The sequence below is a fragment of the Motacilla alba genome, chromosome 1 (genome assembly GCF_015832195.1).
Source record: "Motacilla alba alba isolate MOTALB_02 chromosome 1, Motacilla_alba_V1.0_pri, whole genome shotgun sequence".
Taxonomy (NCBI): Eukaryota; Metazoa; Chordata; class Aves; order Passeriformes; family Motacillidae; genus Motacilla; species Motacilla alba.
In genome coordinates this window covers 68851435-68877407 of record NC_052016.1, presented here as the reverse complement: position 1 = coordinate 68877407, position 25973 = coordinate 68851435, and the positions used below count along the sequence as shown (strand labels likewise).

The window sequence follows — 25973 nt, the reverse complement described above, 5'->3', positions numbered from 1 at the left end:
GAAACTTACACTAAAATTTCATACTCATGTTATTACGTAGCACTTCTGGTTGCATTACTGCTTGTAGTTTGACTTTAGTTTTACATTTCATAAACAAAAACAATATTTTCTTACTGCTAAATCTGTTCATTTTTTCTCCTACACATTTTGCAGTTTGGAATAAATGTTCTTTCCAAAAAAACCTCACAATTCATACAGGCAAGGAGAGAGGTAAGTACTCTGACAATAGAACACTTAATTAGACACACAAACCTATACTTGAACCATTACATCTATCATTTTTAGCATGATTTCTCAGAAAAAACATTTTCATCACCATAACTTACATTAAGGGCAACTAGGATAATATCATTTGTATTAACTTTTTCAGATGAACTTAAGCAAGCTTCAATTCCTTCATCTGAAAGACACCTGTTAAAGAAAAAAAAAAAAAAGCATATCACATGATGTATCAATGAGACAAACATTTATTCTGTCTATGACATTGTCTTTAGTTCCTATCTTTTGTACTGGTGAAGCATAGATGCAAAAATACATGAAAAATTACTTATTGTGAGCAGGTTCCTTACACTGATGGTGGCAGCACAGGATGAGTATCTTTCTACAAAAATTCTGTAAGTATACAATAAGTCTTGAACACTAAGTTTTGAATTGATTACCTGAATCCATTTTAAAGGGCTGACCTATTCGAACCTTCAAAAAAAAAAACTATAAAAAAGGTAATTTTCACTTAAATGATCAGAAATTGTGACATTTGTTGTTCACTTTGCCTACTCTAACCCATCTGCAGTTCCAGTTTTCAATTTTATGTAGCTGGCAACCTGCCTTCTTCTGTATAGCTCTTCATTTTGTTCAAATACATCACAGCAACCATTACATAACTGATAGACACCCAGTCTGAAACACAGCTCCTCCTCAACATTTATATAACTACTCACCAAGAAATCACCTTTTCCCAAATAATAAAAGAATTATTTAAGAAACAAAGAGTAAAATACACTAAAAACCACTAAAGTAAGTATTCCTGGGTGCTTCAAGAAATACTTCATTTTGAAGAAAATAACATGCACAGTGTAACATACAAACAAGGCAAAATACTTGAAGGGAAGTACACTTGACAGACCTTTTTGATTCCAGCCCTGGTGACTTTACCATGGCCCTTTCCAGTCCTGCCAGTGTTCCTAGACTAATTACTGCTCCCAGCTGTGCTCTATCCCAGACACTTGATGGGATTTATCTGTTCATGTCCGACAATGGAATCTAGCAAATCCCGAGTCTCTAGCCCACCATCACGAAAAAGAAGAAAAGCCAATAATTAAACAATTCAGATGGCAAAAAAAAAGCATACATATACATGGAAGTATAAGAAGAAACAATCCTATTTTTTTAATAAAAGACAAATGCTTGACAAGAATAAGGTAGCAAGACGTATTGCCTTGCATGGGAATATAGGATTTCCCAGCTGAGTAATTCTAAGCTTCAGTACTATGATATGGGAAGATTTGTGCAACTCCTGAGCATTAGCAGCTCTCATTAGCTGGAGTCAGAAGGTAAAGCAGAACAGCATTCCCACTCTGTGCCAGGGGAAACAGATACATCCAGACTATCTTGCTCTCGAGGCTTCAACTGTGGCTTAATTACATCAACAGACTTCCTAGAAAGAGCAGTATCAAACTCTACAAGTTTGCCTTCTGCCATCTTCAGCATAAAACTGAACATAAGTTGAACAGCAGGGGCTGAGGGAGTACAAAATCCATAAACTGAGTTTTAGACTGTTGGCTAAGTAATGGAAGGATTTTTCTTTTACTGCTCCAAATGCAAATGAAGTTATTCTTCATTCTACTAAAGCTAGAGGGACTGCAATTCTCTTACAGAGTTATTTAAGCTGAGTACTTCAACATAAACGCTACCATTTTCCAGCAAGAAAAAACATTTTTAAAGAACGAGTAAGCAAGAATCTGACCTACAATTAAACTTTCTCTATATAGGACAAGATTAATTCTTCTGTTACAAAATTCACTGTTGAATCATGTTTTACTTTTGCACCTCAAAGCGAAGAAGACTTAATCAGAGCTGTCAAAATAGCACTCTGGTTTAGGCAAAATTTTCAGTTTATAACTTTTTATGTATAAATTTACATATAAATTTTCAGTTTAGTTTGTCTCATTATTTAGGAAAGCTTTTGCGACAGAAGGATAAAGAAAACCTCATGGGAGAAGACCACTAATTTTTGACTTGTGCTAATTTAAGCAACAGCACTTAGCAAAAACATTGCCTATCTGACCAAAATCTCTGCCAACCTCACAGAGACACCAATCATAAAATACTACTGAGGACATCTGTTAGGTTGATTTAAGCAAACATCAAAGCTTTTTAGCAAAAACCTAACTGACTTGGTTATTTTAAGAGTTCTCAAAAAAACAAAATCTGTGAACGTCAGTGTAGGGGGGATATGTCATAGTTTGGGGTTGGTTGGTTTGGTTATTATAGATGCTTATTATATGAAAGTATAAATTAGGTAAATGCAAAAGATCAGGATCAAAATTACTTTCAAGAAAAAAAGAGCTTTCCAGTAATGTGTTAAGTGCTGCTTCTGTGCAACAGGATGCAAAACTACAGATTTAGTTAAAAATGGTCAGAAATTGGCCAGAAAGTAAATTGCAACCAGGAGACACTGTACACCAGATTCAGCCAAAGCACAGATCTCTCCTGCTGTAACAGAAGCTTTAAATTAAAAAAAACCCCAGTGTATATCAAGTCAGTCTTTAACATTTTGCCATAATAACATTCTTATACAGACTACTTCATATAGCAATGAGTACGCCAAACATGTTTATGTTTTCTTAACAAATTTAAAGAAACTTATTTTAAATAAACTATTTTATTTTCTCCTGTTTGTACAGTCTCCTATAAGAACTACCTAAGTTTTAGCTTTGAGTATTTCCTGCAACAGGCCCACAAATTATTAAAGAAAATAAAAATAAGTATTTTTATAAAATTTATTTTAAAATAAATTCATTTATACAGAAAAAAAATACATCTACCTTACTCAAGTATGAAAAGGGAGTTAAAATAGATAAAGCTACCTTTTCAGATGGCATAATCCTTTCCCCGACAACATAAGGGTTATTAAGTCTGAGCTTTTTCCAGACTCTGAAGGAATCAGATTCCCTTTTTTTATCTGTTCTTAATGGAGGCATGTGATATGCTGAAGGTAGGACCTTTACAGCATAGGGCCACTCAATTCTTGTTCTCTGTATTAGATCAAGAAAGGGGAAAAAAAAACCACCCTGAACAAAACCAAAACCAGTAAAAACCTGCTCTGGAGTCAAAGAGAGAACAGCCCTGCAGCTCAATGCCTCTATTATATTCACTCAAGTGCCTCATATCATCTGCATTACCTGTTCTGCCCATTTTGCAAAATACCATGACCTTAGGAAACAAAAGGTGACATATAGTGTGATCCTATTACATTAATCCAACAGACTTCCTACTGCCGAGTGGTTGGAAGCAATCCCAAACCATGCATGAACCAGATCACCTGCTGGAAGTGCCCATAAGTCCCCCAGTTCCCAAAATCTACCTGGCTGTTGCTGTATAAGCACCTCCTTTCCTAGCCATCTCCCCCAACCTTCCTTTATAAATCAAGGAGACACTGAGAATAACCTGGACAGAAATGCTGCTGCCACAATCAACAAACTTCTCTTTTTTCCTTCTGTAAACAAACATTTCAGAATTAGGCACTTCTTCTTAATGTGAAGCAGCAAATAAATGAAAGGTAAAATAAATAGGTGAGAAGTATAGGAAGCAGCAGCCAAGCTCCACAAGGCTCTCCAAGAAGTCCAAAGCAAGCCAGTGGCTGACCACTGACATCTTACATTGACATCAAGAAAACCCCACAACACCCACCCCGCAACATAACCTCCCACTATGAGCACTGGTAACCAGACTAAGACACACCAAAAGTACCTTTAGTACTACACTTCTTTCTTACACATTTCATGTAACAATCTTAGAAGTTACATATTGAACTTATGAAAACAACTACATTGATTTCAAGGGGATTTTATAAAGTAATGCTGCAGGAGTCACACAGGGATTCTGTGGCCTTGGAACATTAATACAAATTAGAAGAAAAAAAAAAATCACAGTTTTCAACCAAATGGGTATAAAGCTTCCACAAATGGTTGAGATAGTTATTTGTGAAGCAGTCTCAAGAGAAAGGAGATCAGAAGAGAAATGAAAATAAATGTTTCTACTGCAATTCTTTTGCATTATGCTTGCTGAAACCTGAGGGATATCTCACCTATTCCTCCCCCCACTCCAGCTTCATTCATCTGAGACATGAAGCAGTACAATCCTCTTAGCAAGAGCTTTTGTCGAAAAAACATCTCCTAGAAAGTACCTGCATTCCCACCTTCAAATGAGACATTAAAACAAAGCCATTAGTAATGAATCAGCATTTTCTACATGAATCATTCACATATAAATAAAAATCTGCAATTTTTCTGTCAAAATGTTCTCAACAAGCTTCTATGGAAAACAGATTTCAGTTCCTTTATAATACACAAAAAAATATTACATCAGTGACAGGCAGAGCTGTTTTCCCACTGCTCCTTCATATCAAGTATAACATCAATTTAATAACTCACTTTTGTACATTATAGATGTGCATTCTCCTCTTCAGTATTTCCCACTGCTATGGGATAAAACCATAGTACCAATCTTGCCTATGTTTCTACTTATCTCACTTTATGTTCTGCTTTAGTTAATAAAGAACAAATTACACCTGATGTGGCCTGAATAGACAGATTTCTGTGCTGCTACTCTATTACCTATGTCTGAAACACTGAAGAAATTGGCAGTATCAAAGCAAGATGCATTTTCTGTCTATACTGCTGGATCAAACATTTCATCTGCAGACAAACACGCACGTGTATGCACACACACACACACACAGGAAGGTTTTAAATGAGAGCCTTATTCTGTAATCAAATTCACCAGGTAAACAACTCTTCTAATAATATTTATTTGTCATGAGCAGCTTTCTTGAAAAGCATCTTTTCTCTCTCTTTGTAATTAACAGTTCATGCACAAATACAAATCTTTAATCTTCCATCCTTTTTCTATCACATAATTTTTCAATAAATCCTCTGTAATTTTCTTCTACCATCTCTAGAATTAACATCTTATTAAGTAGAAGCTTTCTTTAAGGGAAGAAGCAAATAAGGAAAATTAATATAAATAAATATGTTCTAAACAATTCATCCATTTTAGATTCCCAACTCTTCCAGAATCACAGTGGTATTATCAAACACAAACTGCACTACCACTCCTAATTCAGTGCCAGCCACACAAATCAACATTTGGGTTTTATAGCAAATTTTATACAGCTATTTTCATTGTGTTTATGCAAAAATCAGAACGTTTCTTACGTATCTTTGCTACAGAAGCAGATTTATACAAACATGCCAAAAAACGGTAATGTTTTCAAAGGAAAAAAAAATCACAGAAAGCTTTCACATTTTTCTTACTTGATAACACCTCAATAGGAAAGAGAACACTCAAAGCAATTAAGCAAAGAGCATCTTAAAAGACTGAAGCAGTACAAGACCACCACTGGATGTCAGTGTTGTTCCATAACAGAAAAACTGCACACCAGCTATTTCAGAAACTTGGGCGTTCTCTTAATAGGGCTTCAAAATGTTTTGCTGAATTTCAGTTGTGTAAAGGAATTACATAAAATGTTAGACATTTCACTAAGGGGCCATCCACTACAGCTGTTTAAAAAAGAAAAACAAACCACATTTTAAGACACTACCCAAATACAAAAATCAGTTCGCCAATAAAGTTTTTCCTTTAACCTGTGTAACCATTACTGGGAAGCAACTGACACTGTTCTTCCCTTCAGCTTCTTAGAGTTTTTAGTTTAAAGAACTAAACGGGCAAAATTAGAGTCAATTGTTCCTTTATCAACAAGGCAAACATCTGCAAGGAACGACAAACCTAGATTCAAGTGGCATTCGTGGCAATTTTACTATCAATATTCTCACACCAAGAAATGCCGTTTTGTTTTGCAATTGCATTGAAAGATTTATTTCCTACATCTTGTTCTTGTCTCATACATTTGGTGTATCTTCCTCTGTGCTTTGCACATACACCTATGATTATTGCTATAAACTGTATTTTTGTTTTCCTCTGACTTTTTCAATTTGTTAATAACACTCTGAACTCTGACCTGAGCACTCACAGCTTTGCAGTTTTAAGGAGCTTTATCTCATGTCTGAGCTTAGTACTTCACCCAGGTTTTTCATGATAGTATCAAATCAAGCATGACCCAGGTGATGTTTTCATGTAGCCTCAGGTTTTGACAGTGAACCATCCATAGCCATTCTTCCTAGTACAGTCGAACTACTTTGATAATTGCCTTACAGGAACTTAATCTAAACTGTTTCTCTATTTCACTCCTTAAAGATGCAAACCTGAAATTTTAAAATAACAGAATGGATTGTATTGTATCACTATTAAAAATCCACTAAGTTTTAAGTGCACTTATGCTAACAAAAGCCAATTTGAATCATCCAAAAAGCACACTGAGAAATACAGAATTCTGGTTACAACTCGGTAAGCATGTAGGTGAAGAGGCACCAAAGTATTTAAGCCTATCTTTAAAATATTACTGACATTTCTAAAACTGGTGCACAGCCACTACATCATCTCGGCTCCCCAGGCAGTTAAACTTGCATCTCAGCTACCTAATTTTTCACTCCTGGGAATACACCACTTCCTTAAGTGCAGTCTCCAACCCAAGCCAAGCTGAAACCCCAGAAAGGAACTCATAAAATATACATTCACAAGCTCATGTTCTCAGATGTTTAGCTGACAAAACTTAAGGCCTCAACTTCTCTCAGATGTCTATGACATTTGACTTTCAATAAAAAACATGAACTAAGAAAGTCAATGTATTTTTAGAACAAATAAAAAGGCTGGTGTTTTTTGCATTACATAATAAAAGCAGAATGACTGTCATTACTGCCTCCACCTTTTTTTTTAATGTGAGAAAGCAAATCCAAGTTAATTTGCACTAAAATCTATTTTGACAGTAAAATCCTGACCTAAAGAAAGCACAGTAAATGCTCAGTGCCAAAGAAAAGGAGAAAAACCAAAATGAAAACATAACAAAAAAGTGCAGTACTTAAACAACACCAATGCATTATCTTCTTCCTGGCTTACACTTATCCGACACTTTCAGTAGGAATGGGATAAAGACCAATAACTTAGAAGCACTACAGTTCTAAACATATGCAATATCAAGCACTACAAATATTATTTCACTGCATAAGCAACAGTAGTCCAGCACTGACAGTGAGGCCCAACGCAAGCACTCACTGTGCTTCTCCTTCAGGATCCTCCAGCTCCTCAGCCAGCCTACCCCATCTTGATGTGGAGCCACTTCCTTGCCCTCCTACCAACACTAGAGAGGCAAAGAGCCCAGACGGAACTGCTCTCCCTGACATGGAGCTTTTTCCATCTCTCCTACAGTAACACTGGAGAGCTGCCTTATCCCTGCGTCAGTAAGTCCTGAGACAGGATTTGGTGGTAAGGAGGTTTCTGCTTGGTGTCAGAGGAAGAGAGCATCCTAGCAAGGGCTTCCAAGTCATATTTCTATTATGATTTTTCAATCACCTTTATCAAATCAGCCTCTTAACCATTTCCAAAGGACAAGGACTGTTCTCATACAAAAGCTGGAATAAACAGTGATAGTTTCAGAATTAATCTTTAATATGTCTGACATGCAAGAACTGTAAGTCTATTATTGGGTTAGCCTGACAGTCAGTCACTCTCACACCTCTCTAAATCCACCCCACACACCACCCTTCTCTTTTTAATTACTAGAACTTGTATTATTTTGGGGTTCCCCCCACAGCCTCTCTGAAATTACTCTGTTCCAAACATGAAGTATCAAAAAGCAAGTTTTAAGCATACTCTGCATCAAGTTTTGCACACAGAACAGGAATTTTAAGACATTTTAACAGCTGCATTAGTGAAGTCTTTACAGTCGCACCTCCCATAGTGTGATGTGTGCTCTTTTTAAGTCTATTTTCTTCTATAAAATTCCTACTGCTGGGAATACTTACAGTATGAGACTGGCAGCACATCTTTAACAAGTATTTCACAATAAAAACAAAAAAGGAAAGTTTGGTTCTTGAAAAAAACACAAAGCTTGTTTACCTTTACAACCACATTACACTAACATCACCATTAAAAACTTCACACTCTCCACTCGTTCTTTCACAAACGCAGTATACTTACATTCACCACGCACTTTTACTAAGCTATGTACACAAAACTGAAAACCAGAATACCTTCCTTTATAATTCCAGTTCCCAACAGAAGAATTCAAACTAATCACTTGCAAAGCCCTGACACAGAGTCAGAGATCCTAGAAACCAGAGAATGTCTCGCAACACAGGTCTACAAGAAACCTGTTTCAGGACACCTACAGTTCTTCTACAAGCAGACAACTGGGAAAGGGAGAAATGCATGTGGAAAAGCCTGTCTTGAACTGACAAGAAACTACTAAGCAGGGCACTCTCTGAAAGGGCTGCACAGACAGTAAGTTTACTTCCTTATGCTTTCAAAAAGCTCAAATTAGATGGACTTCACTGAGTAATGTAATGTTTATCTCTTCATTGGCACTGCTAAACAGCGTGAGAAATCATTGAAGGTCAGGAAAAAAAGCTAAAAATTGAGATCTCAAATCTACATGTGATAGGTTTTTAAAAACTGTACTGCTGCAATTTTAGGTCTCGTTTGTGACACAGTTTTTAATTGCACTAGCAGCACTGTGAGTATATGCAAAGGGAACTACTACGTAAGTAAAGAGCCACTAAATTTTCCACCTTAAAACAACTGCAAAACCTACTGATAAATACTTTGACAGGTAATTTACATTCAAAATGTATCTGACAAACTATAAATTTTTCATATTAAAGACAGCAAAATCCAAAGCACTAGTTAGGAAGTAAGGAATGAAGGAGATTGAAAGGAAGAAAGCAAACAGACCTTCCCCCAAATAGAAGATGAAATCACCAGCTGCTTAGCATCAGTCTAGAAGGAACTTTTGCCCATCTCACTCATTACTTTATTTCCACTTCTTGAGCCCTGCATTAACACAGCAGACATAGAGCATAACTTTCTCTGCTGGAAGTAACCAACCAAGTTCCATAATGCAGCCATAATCATCAATCACATCGGAATGCAGGCACAGGAGTTACTTATTTCACCACTGTGTATGTAAGACGAGGACTGCCTGAGTCAAACTGAGATCCCTATTCTGCTTCAGTGGCTACACACTCTTTTATGGTGAAGATCAAAAAGGCATATAGCTGTCACTTCACCATATAGTTACATACAGAATCTTTGAGTGAATGAGTTGGTTAAACAAGTTCAAAAAACCATCAAAAGCCCAGGACAAATCAGAACATTTGATAATAATAAAAAATATATATTTAAACAGTAAGGAATTATTATTTCATGATGAAATAAACATGTTTTCAGGTTTTTGTGACTTCCCAGAGAACTTTATTCAAAGGCCATTATTACTGATAGTTCAGACAAAGCAGTAAAGAGGTATTGGATTTTATACTTAAAACCAAAATACTAAAGGATGTTTTTCAAAGGAAAAAGGGAGATTAATTATATCAACCAAACAAAAAAGTAGTCAGAAGAAAGACTGAACAAAATATTCCAGAGGATTCATTTGATAAAAGTTAATAATAAAGACTTTTCAAAGCAGATAGAAAAATCCTGACAGGTGACAAGGATGACAAATGAATGAGTGCCAAAAGGATTGATGAAAAACAGTTATACTAGGTAAGTTGGTTTTCTTTGGGTTTTGGGTTGTTTTGGGTTTTTGTTTTTTAATTGGTCTTTCTAAACTAAATCTCTAAAGAGATCTGGAAGTTCTCCAAACTTAAGTTCTCGTTCAAATACATATCTAAGTTTTTCAAATTGATATTACAATATAAAAGGCCTTAGAATACAAACAGCAGTGACTGCAAACCTCACCGGGATCAGCAAGTGTTTACCCAATAGCTCTACAGCAGGCAAAACCCGGAACTGCTGACATGTTTAAAATGAACACCTCTACCAGAAGAATGGAAAACAATAGAACATCAGACATGTTGATCACACGAAATCCAAGGATTTACATAGACACACATGAGCAAACTCATATAAGCTCTAACAAAGACTAGAATTTGTAGCCTCGTGAGAACCTTTTGGGCTTTAGGGAGAAGACAATATTTCTGGCAGACAGAAGATGTCCCACCCTCAGCTATTACACTTCTCTAAAAGATGAAGTGGAAGAGTGGAGAGCAGAAGGATGCAAGGAGGAGAGGGTAGAAAGACTTGCTGAAATAGCTTTGGCAAGACCCTTCACCAAAGGTTCTTAAAGAAAATTAATTAAGGCACAAGAAGGGAGAAGAATCCTTTCTCACATACTAAAACATGGGAAAGGAAGGGTATGAACACAATGGTCTCTCTTCTACAGGATAGTTATCACTGGATATACTCCTCTGGTTTGCATAGAATATCACAAATTTTAAGGCAATGGACTGGATAGCAAGGTGGTAATTGGTGATGATTATACAGTTCTAAACGACACAAAAATCTATAGCTTACTGCTCTCTGTGACCATAGGATAAGCTGTCAGGTGAATTTCAACATTAATAAACACAAAGCACTGCACCATGAGAAGAAAAAAAAAAGCTCACACAATGTGTACAATGCTGAGCTCTAATTTAGTTATTATTAATGAAAAAATATGTAGTCATTCTGGACAGTAAGTCTTGGCTCAGTAGCAGTCCAAATTACAAAGAATACTAGGATCTGTTTTGAAAATAATACAAGGCACAATGTTATTTTATTTGCTTTGTTTTATAATTACTAAGTAACAGTGTTGCTGCATGTAACTTTCTATTATAAAATTTCAAGTTGTTTAATTTTTAACACAGACTTCCACCACAGGTCACACTGTGCAGCACAGGTTCTCCTGACTAGTTGCAGAACCTCCATCCACAGACGTCTTCCAAGATATATCTAAGTAAAGCTACAGCTGATCTAATCTAGAGTCCTTCTTGGAGAAGAAGCTTTAATTAGGAAAACTTTTGGAACTATCTTAGAATATATCAACTCAATGCAATTTGCAACCCTTGAACACATTACACATTAACATAATACTTTTTAAGATGCAAAAACATAAGCTTAGTTTTAAAAATCCTTAAGTTATTTAACTTAATCCTTAAGTTGCCCTTGGTTAACACACTTTATTCTTACTTCCATGCTGGCTTTACATACTTACACTTATTTTTATTTCCACTGGTTTAAAATCCACCGGAATTCTGGGACAATTTCATGGATTATGTTGTTGGCCCTTCAGGTCAGTGGGGTTTTTTTGTATGTTTTTTCATATCTTAGCTCAATACCTGTTCAGCATCTATAAATAGAACTGGCGATCCTTTAACAAATAACCTAATTAATATATACATTATACATTTAATTACAAGAGAAATGTAAAGTCTGTTGCTAATACTGGTAAAGAGAGACAAAGACACCAAATCCCAGTTCAGAAGACATTTAACACTTTGTGTGGTAGGCTTTCCATCCTTCTGAGAGCATGAAGTGTTGCTGTTTGCACTGCTGCTTCAGCATAGGTTCAATGCATATGCTTTCAAATGCTACAATTCTCTTCTAGTGTAATGTGCCAGCTCACTAACCTTTTTAAGACATACAGCAAACAGCTGATACCTGTGTGGCCTCTGTGTAACCAAGCTGATTATACGAGAGATTAGAGTCCTCAGCTTCTTATAGAAAGCCAGACAAGAATTAACAAAGACCAGCTCTCAGCATACACGACAGAAACAATGAAGTGGTGATTTACTGTACAGCAAACTTAGCATGTATTTTGATCAACAAATGAATGAATTGGGAAGCCATGGAGAATCAGTAATCCCTCCAATACTATACCAGATGTGTAAGAAACTATCACATAGATAAATGTAGGAAATTGAGTCTTTCTGTTACTAATACTGATTTGTTCTCTTCTCCCCCAAGAGTCCCAATTACAAGTTCTAAGTCTTATAAAAATGACTTTTAATAATCTGAATGCAATTTTGCAATTGATATTTGGAGATTTCAAATGGCTAGATCTTTTAAGGTGACTTTGCTCAGTCCCTGGCAGGGACACAGCAATTCATTGCAGTCTACCAGCACCATCAGTCATCCCAAGTTAAGTTCCCACTACCACTTAATTAACCAGATGATAGAAGTCTACAGTTGGATGACACACAGCACCCCAAACATCACCATCTCTGACATCTCTAATTAGATGTCAGCACTGAAAAACTTGACCCAATACAAGTCTGTCATCCACAGAAACCATTCTCTTACTGAAGGCACAAGATATGGCAAAATTAGAATTAGGATGCAGAGAAAGATGAGGCTATCGAGTAATCAAGCATTGCCAGCAGTAGCCTGATGACATCAAAATTACCAAAACACTCTCTTGATTGGGCACAAAACCATACAATTAAGTCATTATCTTACTGTCAGATTGTGGGTTGCATCTTCATTAGCACAGGTTTGTCAATCCATAGTTCCAGAACCACCTTGGTTATTTCATTTTTAAATGAATTTAGTAGTGTTTCTTTTTTCCTCCTGTACTCAAGCTAATGGTACTGCCTTCTAAATTCATGTAATTTATAACGATGTTTTTCCAGCTTATAAAATGAATGTAAATACAGCAATTATAGTGTTTATCCTAAATTATTATTACAAGGTACAAAGTGAGGCTGTGATGCTTCTGGCATTCCACTGCATAGGAAAGCCAAGTCTACCATAAGACAACAATTAGTTCTCTGCCACATTTAAAAATTTGACACATAAAAGCATGGCAAGAAAAACTAAATTCCATTAACCAAATCAAAATTCAAACAAAGGAAAAACAGCTCCAACATAAACACATTCATGAGTTAACCCCTGTGTTTTTCATTTTTATTTCTTTCCTTTTTCTGTCTTCCTCTTCCCCATGGGTTTACATAGTTCTTATTCTTAAACTGCAATACTGCAGGAAAAAAAAATAAGCTGATCTTATATAATAATATGCAAGAAGGCATGTAAGATACCAGGGCTTTATGACCAAGATATGACCTGACAGCTTACAAGTGGGTAGTTCAAAATATTCTCAGAGAAAAGATCCACCACATAAATACATTTCCCTGAAAGTACACCATTCTCCACATCACTGGAGTATTATTACACTCTTAGATACAGAATTTGTGTTCTAGCCTTTAAGCCATACAGCAATTGATCTACTCAATGCTATTTTTATTTTCAGGATTGGATACACATTAATCATACAAGCAAAATAAAGATATCCAAAGGTACTTTGTAGAAGATGATGCAGAATTAGGTGCAGAAATCAGGTGCACATTCCTGGGCCACACCTCAAGCATTACTGCCCTTAAAGTATTACAGACATCTATGAGAAGAGATAGTTTTTAAATATCTTGAATTTCCTAGACTTCTCTTTTTCAGCTAAACTACCCATATCTTTTAGCCTTTCCCTAGAAGGTCATGTTGTTTTCTACTTCTCTACTTAGACTTCTTTTTCTCCCCTTCTCCCCACTCACACAGCTTTCACACAGTGCTGTACCCAAACTGGACACCAACTCCAGCTAATGCCTTACAGCACTGCCCAAGCTGAAAGAACCTTTTAATGTATCTTACAAACACCATAACTAACAATCAGGACAGCTGCTTTTTATACTCCACTCAACAGCATGATACTGCATCATACTTTCTATGTATATAACAAAATACAAAAAAAGAACCCTCTAAATATTTTCCTGCAGAACTGCTTCTCATGAACCCTTATGATATGCAGGTGACTACTCCTACCTACACCCACAAAAAAAAATCTGCATTAAGCCTCCTGAAATACATTTGTTTCTCTTCTGTTCCAGACCCTTTTCAAAGTTAATTTTAAATTCTAAAGACTTGCTGCTGAAGTGTTTGCAACCCTTCAGGTTAGACATTGTCTCATACTGTAAGTAATCCCCCATCTCACAAGCAACTGTGTCTGCTGTATATAAACTACATTTTCTCTTAAGTACCTAAAAAAACCCACCCAAAACTTCATTAAATGAACAAGACAGCATTGTTTTTTTCCTTGTCAAAACTTGTCTTTCCTTACTTCTTAAATTTCTTTCTGCAGTTGCTTGTCATCCTATTATGTTTGGCTATAAAAACACTGAAAATTATTAAACTGTTTACAGAACACCATGTTAGCCTGAGTGTTTCAAGATTCTCATTTTTATAGGAAAAAAAAACTAAAGGAGCAGTAACAATAACTGAAGCCCACTAATCTTTTCTCACCATGTTCTTCTGCTGCCACATTTACAGAAGTGTGAAGTGTGAATCATTCAATTTTACATAAAGTAAAAAGCAGACATTTTGGAGGTAATCTTGTTACCCAACTACAGACATATAATTTTAACTTAATCCTGGATGGAGATAATGCAGATGAATAGATCAAAGACACACAATCAGAAAGGAAGAGTACTTCATAGGCTAAGACCTCTGCCTTAACCTGCTCCCTCTGAATTGTCTTCTGGAAAGAAAAGCATATTTCTCACCCCTAATGAATGTAAGTTTACAGAAAGGAAAAAACCAAAATCACAACACAAAATATTCACCAAGCTTTGCCTCAAAAGATTTGTCCTACTGTTCAAGATTTTGGAGAACATTGGTCATTTAAACTTTCCCTCTGTGCTAATTGCTAAGGGCTGGAGCTTTACTCTGTGTTAAGTGTTGGCATTCAAGTATGGCATCTCAAATTTCACCGATGTCAGCTTACAGTGCCAGTGTTTAGAGTCCTCTCCTCTGGGACATGACATCCCAGATCACAGGTCACGACATCTTTCACTTAGGTGTTGCCACTCATGTCACATGCCAGATGAAAGTGAACAGACAGGAACCGTAACTTGTTCCTGCACATGACACTATTTCGGCAGCAGACACCTTACTGATACTTCCATATTCAATGACTCAATCATGCGGAATCTTAAGGTGAAAAAAGGATTTACTTTCTACAAGGGTAGTTTCTCACAGACATCGCCTCACAGTGGGGAAGCCTCTCAGCATCAACTGCTAGAGGACTTAATTGCATAGTTTGCATGCAAGCTATCGAATACAGACAGAGTTTTCCTATAAATAGACCAGATTTATTCCCCAGAGACAGCACGTGTTGATTTGAGATGGGTTACAAAGGTTAACCTACACATGATTTGGCATCACAACTTGGATGCAGTCTGTTCTTGTTGTGGGATGGCAGCCAAGTAGCTGCTGGCAGCATCTTACAGCAAAATTTTTGCTATGACTAATTCAGGTGACTGTACCAGCACAATAGAGAAGAATGAATATATCTTTCCCAGGGAAAAAAAAAAGGAAACTGTCTATCTGTAGTAGTGAAATTCAGGGCAAAGATTATCTGGAACCTCTCAGTGGCAGTCACAATCCTTTCTATAGAGACATGGTATGCTTTTGCCATCAAAAGAGCAGCTTGCAGGTAGTTCAAGCAGCTACAACCACCTTTAGCTGCCAAAGGTAAATCCACTCCTTTCCTTCATTGAACAAAGCAATATATTTCTGCAATAAAAATACTTTAGCTTGTACAAACACTAAGCTTGTTAGGCAATTCAGCACCATTTCTCCAATCCTAGACCCTGCAAACTTCCAGGAGGTGCCTGCTTTTAACTGGAAGTACAGGGGCTTCACAAACTTCTTAAATACATTTGTCAAGCTTTTTAATCAAGATTTAGGAAATATGCTGGTTCTAACTTGCCCTATTGCAACCCATGAAGAAAAATGCTCACTTGTTAGCCCAAGCTGTGTTAGAGCAAAGGTCTGTTTCAATTCTCATCCTACTAAAACAGCAAGGGTATAAACTAAATGCCAATTCATTTTCAGCATACTTTAACAGCTTTGCAATGCTGGAGATATGCAGCTGTATACTAATATTCATCTCCTTCTGCTAAGTAGAAAATAACATCATGCTATGGCAAAGCAGAGTATCCCAAATTTTACCCACAGATTTCTCAATCCATAAAGCCAAGACACACTAAGCATAGAAGTAGTCACATCTGAGAGGCTCAACATATTGAGAAAAACTTCCTAGACAAAACTAATCTAGTATATCAGAAAAGGAATTCAAACAATAAATAAGCAAAACTCTCAGATACCAAGAAAAACCTTTTTCATAAATCAAGTAGTACACCTTAAAAATCTCAGTCATGATATTCAAGGAAAGAGTGTCCCTGCTTCCACCTCTTCCTACGTGATGCTGAATTCCCTTTCCCGACAACTCTCACTCCTCCACCCAACAGATCTTAAGTTTAAAAAGTTTAGCTGCTGATCAAGCATAACTGCATCTGTGTTGATGTGCATCTACCTTAGAGAGCTGTTTCTGTCACACATTCTCACTCCTCTCTCTGGAGTGAGAATGCTCAGTCAGAGAGCATTTGCCCTGTCACAGTAATTTTCCCCCCTACTTAACTCGGATGAACGCTGGTGCTGCCACTGTCACCGATGGGCGCGGCCATGGCCAGCAGTGGGTGTGCCCTGGAGCCGGCTGACATTGGCTCGTGGGGGAAGCTTCGGGCAGCTTCTCACAGAAGCCACCCCTGTAGCCCTCTGCTATCAAAACCTTGCCAGATAAACCCAATAAGCAAGCTGTCATGCTTTAAGACTAAACACAAAGGAATGCTAACATGCTTTTTACAAATGAAAAGAACCTATGTTTGTAAAAAATGTTTTCTTTGTATAAATAGCTGTCGCTTTCTACTTTAAAAAGAAATTTATTTACCAGTTCATCGTAATCAACAAGTCGTGCAAAAAATTGCAGTTCAGACTGAAGATTTTAGCTTCCTCAGGGAACTGGAGTATTCAGAAATTACAGAAACATGCCAAAATTTAACATACTCCAGGAACAAGGACCTTGAAATCTTCATGTGCTCAAATTAAAGAGCGGTCTGTGGAGGTACAGACAGCACCAGGAGGACAGCACCAGCTTGAAGCAGGCCAGGTTGCCTTGTGACACCTGGCAGCCCTCAGCCTCACCCAGCACCAGGCACCTGCCTGTCAGGTAGCACGGCTGAGCCCTCGCGCCGGCAGGACCTGGCACTTGGCTCACATGGGCACGCTGCCCACTCCATTCACAATGGAAAAGCAAAGCCTCTGCCACAGCTGCCATCCATAAAAGAGCGATAACAACATCTCTGCCTCACAAAAGTACTGCAGGGAAAATTGAATTTGAGGTGGGAAGCGTTCAGAGACAAAAAGTGGCTATTTTTATGAGCAAATTTGGAGTCTTTTTAATCAACAACTAAACATTTGAAGCAACATAGTTATTATACCTTGCATTCAAAAATACTGCAAAGATCACATACACAAAACCACAGTCCTTAGTCTGTTACCTTCCTCCACATCCTCCAAGGAAATGCCACACAGAAAAGCACATTTATTTTACATACAGTGATCTATTGCATTTGATGCTATAATTAAAAACATAATTAAAAAGCAAAACCAATTAATATTGTCCACTATAGTAAAAAAAAAAAAATAAATCACTGGACTGTATCATATATCCATATTAACTAAGGCTAACCAACCTAGAAAACAAATACTACTATAAAAATGGCTCAGATGAAAAGAAACATTTTATGAACTACCACTGCCTCTCTAAACTGAGCCTCCAGAACCAAAGATGAAGCAAATAACAGGAACTCATCCCAAACTCCAGAGCTTCTAATGCACAAAGAGAGGCCTTACACTCCAAATAAAAATTTGTGGAATCGTTTCAGTTGGAAAAGACTTTTAAGTCACCGAGTCCAACTACTAAAACATGTCCCTGAGTACCACATCTACGTATCTTTTAAAAACCTTCAGGGATGGAGACTCAACCTCTTTCCTGGGCAGTCTACTCCAAGTCTTAATCACCCTTTCTGTGAAGAAATTTCTTCCTAATATCCTAAACCTCTCCTGGGAAGAAACTGAGGTTTTTCCTCTTGTCCTACAACTCGTTACTTGGGAGAAGAGACTGAACTCCACCTTGCTACAACCTCCTTTCAGGTCTCCCCTAAGCCTCCTCTCCAGGCTGAACAACCCCAGCTCTCTCAGCCACTCTTAAAGACTTTTACCCCAGATCCTTCACAAGAGTTATTCTTCCTCTTTGGACACCTCCAGCATCTATACATAAATACGTAAATATAAAAAAAAATACATGTAGAGAAGAATAAAACCTACGCAGTTAAAAACAGGAAAAAGCAATCTGCAACTAACCAGTGCCATCTGAACAGTTCTGATGAGATTCAGTGACCCTCGCTGCAGAGGGTAGGCTGGATATTTGAATCGGAATGAGTCACTGCCCCATTTGCAATCACCACAGCAATTTATCTTTCTTATCTTGGACACCTAGCTTAGAAAGAGATGAATGGCCTTCTGGAGGCAATTATTTCTGTAAATTTAATGGAGATATAAGAGTAACCAGCTCAACACAGGCATCTAAATTTTAGGCAATTAAATTTGGACAGAGAATTAAACTTGTGTCTACTGTTGGACCATAACTCCAAGACTACACATTCCTGACAACAGGCATCAAGACAAGAGCACAAGTGCTACATTTTGAAATGCACAGGCTAATATTTACCTACTGTTTGAATGCAACTGCAAGAAGAGCTTTCAGTATTGTCAGAAAAGATAAAGCTTCTGCAAAATAGGCAGAATCATAACATTAGGGAAAACAAAATGCTGTCCTTATAAGCAGCAATTAAAAATACGTATAGACACATTCAAACTCTTCTGAGGATCCTAAGAAATTTCCTAGTTTCCTGAATGTCAAAGAGAAAGTTCTTAGGAGCAACAAAACTTGTGCTTCCTCCTCTTTCCTCTAATAGGAATACAGAAACAGCTACTACAGTCAGCCTTGTAGAGGACTTGCCCAAGAAGTTAACACATTGTTATACCATCTGTCACCAATGTCCGAACTTCTTGGCTCAGGAATATGACACAAATTGATCTGGATGATTTCAGGGAAACGGCTGCTTCCAACACTGAAATACTTTTATACCTAGAGCACCAATGGCTGCCACAGATTCCAGAAATATGCAGAAGGGAGAAAGTGTACATCAGGATGACTGAATGATGTCCTTCTGGGAGTCACCATCTCCAAGCACATGCAGCACCACAACAGCCAACACCACAGCTATAGCCATAAACTGCTTGCACAGTCCAATGTCCATTGACACCAAAAAGTAAATGATTACCTCAACATTAAAAGAAACCCCTGACAAGTAAATAATGCATGTAACTGTAAAATTCTGAAAGTCTGCAATTTTAGGTGTCTGCTTTTAAAAAAATTGCTTTAAATTTCTTCATTTAACAGATACCCTCATAAACTTCTATTTTGTGTGACTCAAACTTGCAACAAATGGTATGCAGAGAGTTCACAGTTGCAATAATGCAAAATCTTACAATTTTTTTCATCCTATGTGCACCACAAAAATTCTTCCATTTTGCACTGCCTCTAGCAGTTTCTGAAGTTGATTTTATAACTATAGTTTCACATGTAGATAGGAAATTCAGGAAGAGGATAATAAAGCTCTCAATAATTTATCAAATAGGTTAGACTGAAAAACTTCATGTTGTTTTCAAAGCCTATGTATTACTACACAAAAATTACATTAAAGACACATACAATACCAGAAGAGAGAGAAAATACAAACATTAAATGTCAGACAGGCTTCATAAACAGTATTTTTATGTGTACTTACATCACTTCAGGCATAGGCAATACCATAATATGCTGTAACTTTTATCTTCAGTCACTACTATTTGCAGTCCACACTAAATACAATATTATGCCACCCTTAGAACTTTTTTCTTTTGCCTTGCCTTTTTTTTTCTTTATTTTTGCTACTTTTTTTTTTTTTTTTTTTTTTTTTTTTTTTTGTAAGGATATTGTGGTCACAGGGTCCAAGTGAACAATATGAAATAATTAAACATGCCATCAAGGGCTTCCATAAGGTGAGATGACCTTACCTTTCATAAAATGGAATTAAGCACAGTTAGATTTTAGTTATAAGTATCAAAAATACAAGCTTTAACTTTGAATGCCCTGCTTGAAACACCTACAGTTATTTTGGCCTGAGTAGTTATCATTCTGATAAGAATATAGAGATGTGCACTGAATGTGCAACCCACGCTTCTGAAAATCCTGACTCCAGCCTTCTCCATTGCTCTGCTTTAATTCCTAGTCAGAATTTCCACCCTTTCACTTCTTAACCTTCCCTATCTGACGGAAAACAGTCTTTTCTCAGACACTGTCTGAAAATGAGGACAGCGTCAGTGAACTGTTACAGAGATACTCAGTAACATGTACTGGGAGGCAGACAAAGAGCACTGTGTGCTCATGTGAAGTGCCTTGGCATCTGGTTTACCATTTTTCTCTTCTGGCAACACCAAACTGGGCACTGCAGTCCACACACCTGAGGGACAAGATGCCATCTAGAGGGACAAGATCAAGAAAATAGCCTATGGAACCTCGTAAAGTTCAACAAAGCCTAGTGCATGGTCCTGCACCTGGGTTGGAGCAACCCCCAGTATCAATATAGGCTGGGGGATGAAGGGGTTGAGAGCAGCCCTGCTGAGAAGGACTTGGGGGTGCTGCTGGATGAAAAGCTGGACATAAGTTGGCAACACATATTCCAAGCCCAGAAAGCCAATGGTATCCCAGGCTGCATCAAATGAAGCAGGACCAGCAGGTTGAAGGAGGTGATTGTGTCCTTCTGCTCTGCTGAGACCCCACCTGGAGTGCTACATCCAGCTATGGGGTCCCAAGCACTGGAAGGATGTGGACCTGCTGGAGCAATTCCAGAGGAGGGACACAAAAATTATCAGAGGGATGAAACCTCACCTGAGGAAAGGCTGAGAGAGCTGGGGTTGTTCAGAATGGAGAAGAGAAGGTAACCTTACTGCAGTCTTTCAATACGTGAAAGGGCTTATAAAAAGGATGGGGACAAGCTTTTAAGCAGGCCCTATTGTGACAGGACAAAGGGTAATGGTTTAAAACTAAAAGAAGGTGGGATTACAATTAAATATAAGGAAGCAATTTTTTTGCAGTGAGGGTGAGGAAACACTAGAATAGGTTGCTCAGAGAGGTTGGTAGATGCCCCATCCCTGAAACATTCAAGGTCACGAATGAGGCTCTGAGCAAACTGATCTAGTTGAAGATGTCCCTGCCCATGGCAGGGGGGCTGGACTAGATGTCCTTTACACAACCATTATGACCCAAACTATACAATTATTTTATTAATGGCATGAAGTCGGCTATGCGTGCTACAAAATTTGTTCATGACCTTAAAGCCTCAGAAATATTTATCATACACCAGAGCTCAAATTCACACTGAACACAGGAAAACACTTTTAATATAATTCACAAAGAGAGTCAACAAAAGGCACTCCACTCCCCCCTCTCTATATTCCACTGACAAACTGTGAATGCCTATCTAAACAACTCAGTAAGGGCTTCTGTCTTGCTGTACACTCAGCCTATGCTTACCCTTTATGGTCAACTATTTATTTTGTCTTTACTGATTTAAGGATCTAGACATTGTCTGCTCAAAAATAAAATTTTAAAAAATGCTTCTCATGAGACCATTTTCACATCCCTCTCCACAAACATAATTTGCTCCCTTTTCTTTGATATTACTCATAACTCTTTGAAAGCTCAAGTCACTGCCTACACTTCGGCAAGACTATTACTCTGCTTACTAGTGAGAAGTTAAGAGAAATTAATGGTTTGACAACAAAAAATTTGGCTTTCATGCAGACTGGTCAAATAGCCATGAGTCACAGTGCTGATCTCAAAGTTGCTTTGCCCATACAAATTTGATCAGACTACTCCCTCTTTACTCACAGACTTCTTCCTCAACCAGGCACCACCTGGCTGTTCACCAGTCTTTGCTATACCTTTGCCTATCTGCATATACACCTGTATCTCCTCTGAAGTTTTGTTAATGGGTGATGTAATTCCTGATCTTTGTGCTAACAACTGCAATCACAAAATTTACTGTGAAGAGTCCCACACACAAAACTGCCCAATACACATATCCAAGTATTCTTGACATGAAATAAATTCATGCATTCTGCTCCTAATTCTGAAAATTTTAGTGGATCTGAATTAACTCCAGCTCCATCTTCTACAGGCAAATGGCAATATATCATCAAAACTTACATAACTAACTACAAGTGTATTCATAGCTCCACCTATTTTATCAGTAAGTAAAATGGGATAATTTGTGAGCAAGCCTTGGGATATAGAGTGGTGTTCTACAGGCACTAAGGCTTGAGATGTTTACCTCCAGCCATTAGCAGCATTTACACACTCCAACTTTCCCAAAAACATCTCTTTAAATTCCTCATACAACTGAAAACTGCAAACTTTGGTACACAGAAATGCAAAGGACACTGATAAAAAATAGTGACAGAGGAGAAATAATGGTGAAGAACAAAGATAGAAGAAAACAACAAATGAGATAAACTTGTCTCTGCTTTTTTTTAACATTACTTCAACTAAAGCAATTCATTTTTCTGCACTGTGATGTCTTTTTAGCAGAGTTCACATCTGCAGATATGCAGAAAAAATGGATTAACATGAGGCATGTGTTTATGTCATGAACAGGTAACTAGTATGACAGCCATTTGGTCAGATAACTAGCTGCTTTTTTAAAATGCTTTTCCTTTTTCTCTTTTTGCTTTAGGGTTATTTGACTGGATCTAATATGTTAGCAAATGTGAAAACATTCTAATAGGAGACTCATGCTCTTGTTATCTGTTCAGCGTACTGCTGATTAACTGAAAGTTCTAATTACCGCAATTCTGCCATCCTTCATTAATACACACCCACTCCTGCTCAACTGCTTCACGTTCTGTTTTCCTTACAAGTTTTACAGATAGTTAAATTCCAGTCTATTTCCATCTGAAGTATTAAGAGCTAAAAACCTTAGAACACACCTGCTCTTGATCTCTGACAGCTGAGGGAGGTGTTAGACAGCAAAAGTCTGTTAGACAGCATCAGGATAAATAGCGAAGTTAAATTCACAACTGCTGCATTCTGATTTCTAGGGAGAACAGAATACAGCTGCTTGGACTTAGGACTAGTTATGGTGCCTCATCATGAGACTTAGGAAGAAGTAAAAATTTAAAAATAATGCTCAGGATCATGATCTTCCTTATTTTGAATAAATCAAGATAAGTTCAGCTGAATCTATGAAAACAGTCCCCTTCAAAAATTAATCTCTCCTGTTCTGCAGGATAATTATCTGCCAATAACCATATGTGTTCTATAAAATAAATCATAAGAGAAAATCATCCCTCTCAGCCATTTTTATTTTGGACAAATTCTGATAAAATCCTTCCTGCACCTGCTGAAATTTTATCTACCTCAATATTTCAAGAAATGGTCACTTTCAACCTGTTTTGAATGAAGAGCTTAGCTTCTGCTTCTGAAAGCATGAAGGGATTAAAAAACATTTTACCACAGCTGCACATTGTCCTAGCAAAGAATAACTGCAGTGGATAATTCTAACACCAAATATCACTCTGCACAAAAATTAGAATTCATCTTAGAGCACTGCATAAACATAGCATCTATCTCCCCACAATTTCAGGTCTAGGTATCTGACCCTTTGTCACTTCCTTCTGTTGAACTTGCTCTATATGCTAAAATACACACAAAGGGGAAAAAAAAACCCAATTAAAAAAAAAACACACAGACTGACTCACTAAGTCTAAGGGGTAATTTGCCTGAGATCCTGAGGCAACTCTGAAGAAAGTTTGATTATATATAAATTGGGGAATGGCATCAAAGAGGAATGACTATTCACAACAGTGTGTATTACAGATTCACAAAGCACAGGAGGCAGAATACATGTCTCAAATCCCCAGGGCCTAAGCTGGTATCCATTTCACCTAGACTGAAACACTCCAGCTGCTAAACTAACGAGCATAAGGCAGAGACAGGCACTTTTGCCAAATTTCTCTCCCCTTCTTTTGTATTCAGTATTTGGAAGAAGCAAACACTTTGAAGATTAAATAGATAAACTGTTTCACATGAAGTCTAGTTTATTCATTTTTGTTTTAGTGAGCAGATCCAAAAGTTTTTAAAATGCAGTTCAATTAGTCCTAGAAAAACAATGATTATACATTATGCAGTTTGTCCAGCAGCCATGTCACACAGATGAATTCTAATCACACAAGCCAATTTTAGCCAAATTTGACAAAGAAACAGAGGTCTCAAAGACACCTAAGTTTCCCCTAAGTTTCCCAGAAATCAGCTGCCTGGTAGGAGCAAGACATACAAATTAGCAGTTGCATTGTGGAAAAAGGAAACAGAACTTGGCTGTCATCCATCTCCAGCAGGAGCAATCAACTGGTCAATTGAAGCACTCGCCTAGTTCCAAACCAGCCATAACACAGGCTGGTGCTTGCCAAATGCAGAGGGACGTGAGAGGAAGCCAAATATGTTCTGGGGTAGGACATGCCACATGAAGGAAATGAAGGCATGATCATACACAGGTGCTGGGGAGTAGCAAGGGCAGTGCAGCAGCCCCATCACAGGAGTCAAAGGGGAAAGTCTGTAATAATTAGTTTATTATTAGGAGCTTGAAGACAACCACACTTTCAGATTTCCACAGCTCTGAAAAGCTTATTTTCAACTTGGTTTTCATTTTATCAATGGAGCCAATTAATCATAGGATGCTATGACTCAAAACTGGACTATTTACTGCCTTTAATACAAGAGTTTCAAAGTTATGCTCTAATATTCTGATTAAAAAATAATGAAATCAAGTCTGTGCCACAACATTTAGGAAGCAATATTAAGCTGAAAAGTGAAATATACATAGTGAAATATACATCTTCATCTTGTAGAAAAATGGGAGCAGGCAGGCAAGCAAGAACCAGCAGAGATAAGATATCTCAAGCAATAGCCGCCTCCCAGCTGAGAAGTAGGAACTGGTGACACCCTCCATCTGTCAAATAGTAAAACAGGTATATCATCTTCATAGAGAGATGGCATGATAATGCTAAACTTTTTCATTCTGCATAGGAACATACCCACATCCAGTCACCAATTCTCACAGAACTGTGCAAGCCAAGTCCTACCTCTCACAACTGCAAATGACTGTTATCACTCTTACACCCAACTCTTCTACCCAAAATCACAAGTACATGACAGGCTAAAAGGCACCATGCAAAGGCCACACACTTGCAGTTTTGAAACTTTCCTGTCATTTACCATGCACTATATTTAGCTTAATAGGCTGGAATTGACTTTCTTTGAGGGCTAGGAAGTTGAATAATACCACAACTGCATCACATCACATTTTCTCAGTCATGTGATACTCTTCTCTATAATGACAGAGACTGAATATATATCTCCCTTCATCTTCTTCTTTCTCATTTTCCTCATCTGCTTTTCTTAAGCTCTCCCTCCTGCCTGCCCTTCTCTACTCGACAGTAACAAAGCAGATCAAAAATACAGAACACCTTTCTTTTGAAGACTAACTAGAAAGACCAGGTTTCTTCACCATGAAAAAGACCAAAGAGGGTATTAACATATCCATACAGTTGAAAGTGACATTAAGGAGATAAAAAGGGATTGGCTACTCACCATCCCTAAATTAGCAGGTGGGAAATTGAGCAAACTTGGGAAAAGGGTGCTTCATATAGCATATGAAGGTGTTATTCACTATTCTGTGGCTGCTAAAATTTACCACAGGTTCAAGAAAGCACTGCACAGATCCATGCAAAGTAGTTCATCAAAAGTTTAATAGAAAGAAACATCCAGCTGA

At 37.5% G+C, this 25973-nt stretch overlaps 1 protein-coding gene across 2 annotated transcripts in view; it reads right to left on the bottom strand.

Annotated features, from left to right (window-relative positions):
* Positions 1–25973, bottom strand: part of TDRD3 (tudor domain containing 3) — a 93815-nt gene that overhangs the window by 51914 nt on the left and 15928 nt on the right. For both annotated transcript variants that reach the window (XM_038129775.1, XM_038129850.1), the window contains exon 2: positions 327–411. In XM_038129775.1, coding sequence (XP_037985703.1) covers positions 327–411 — 85 coding nt within the window. The remainder of the gene's footprint in view (positions 1–326; positions 412–25973) is intronic.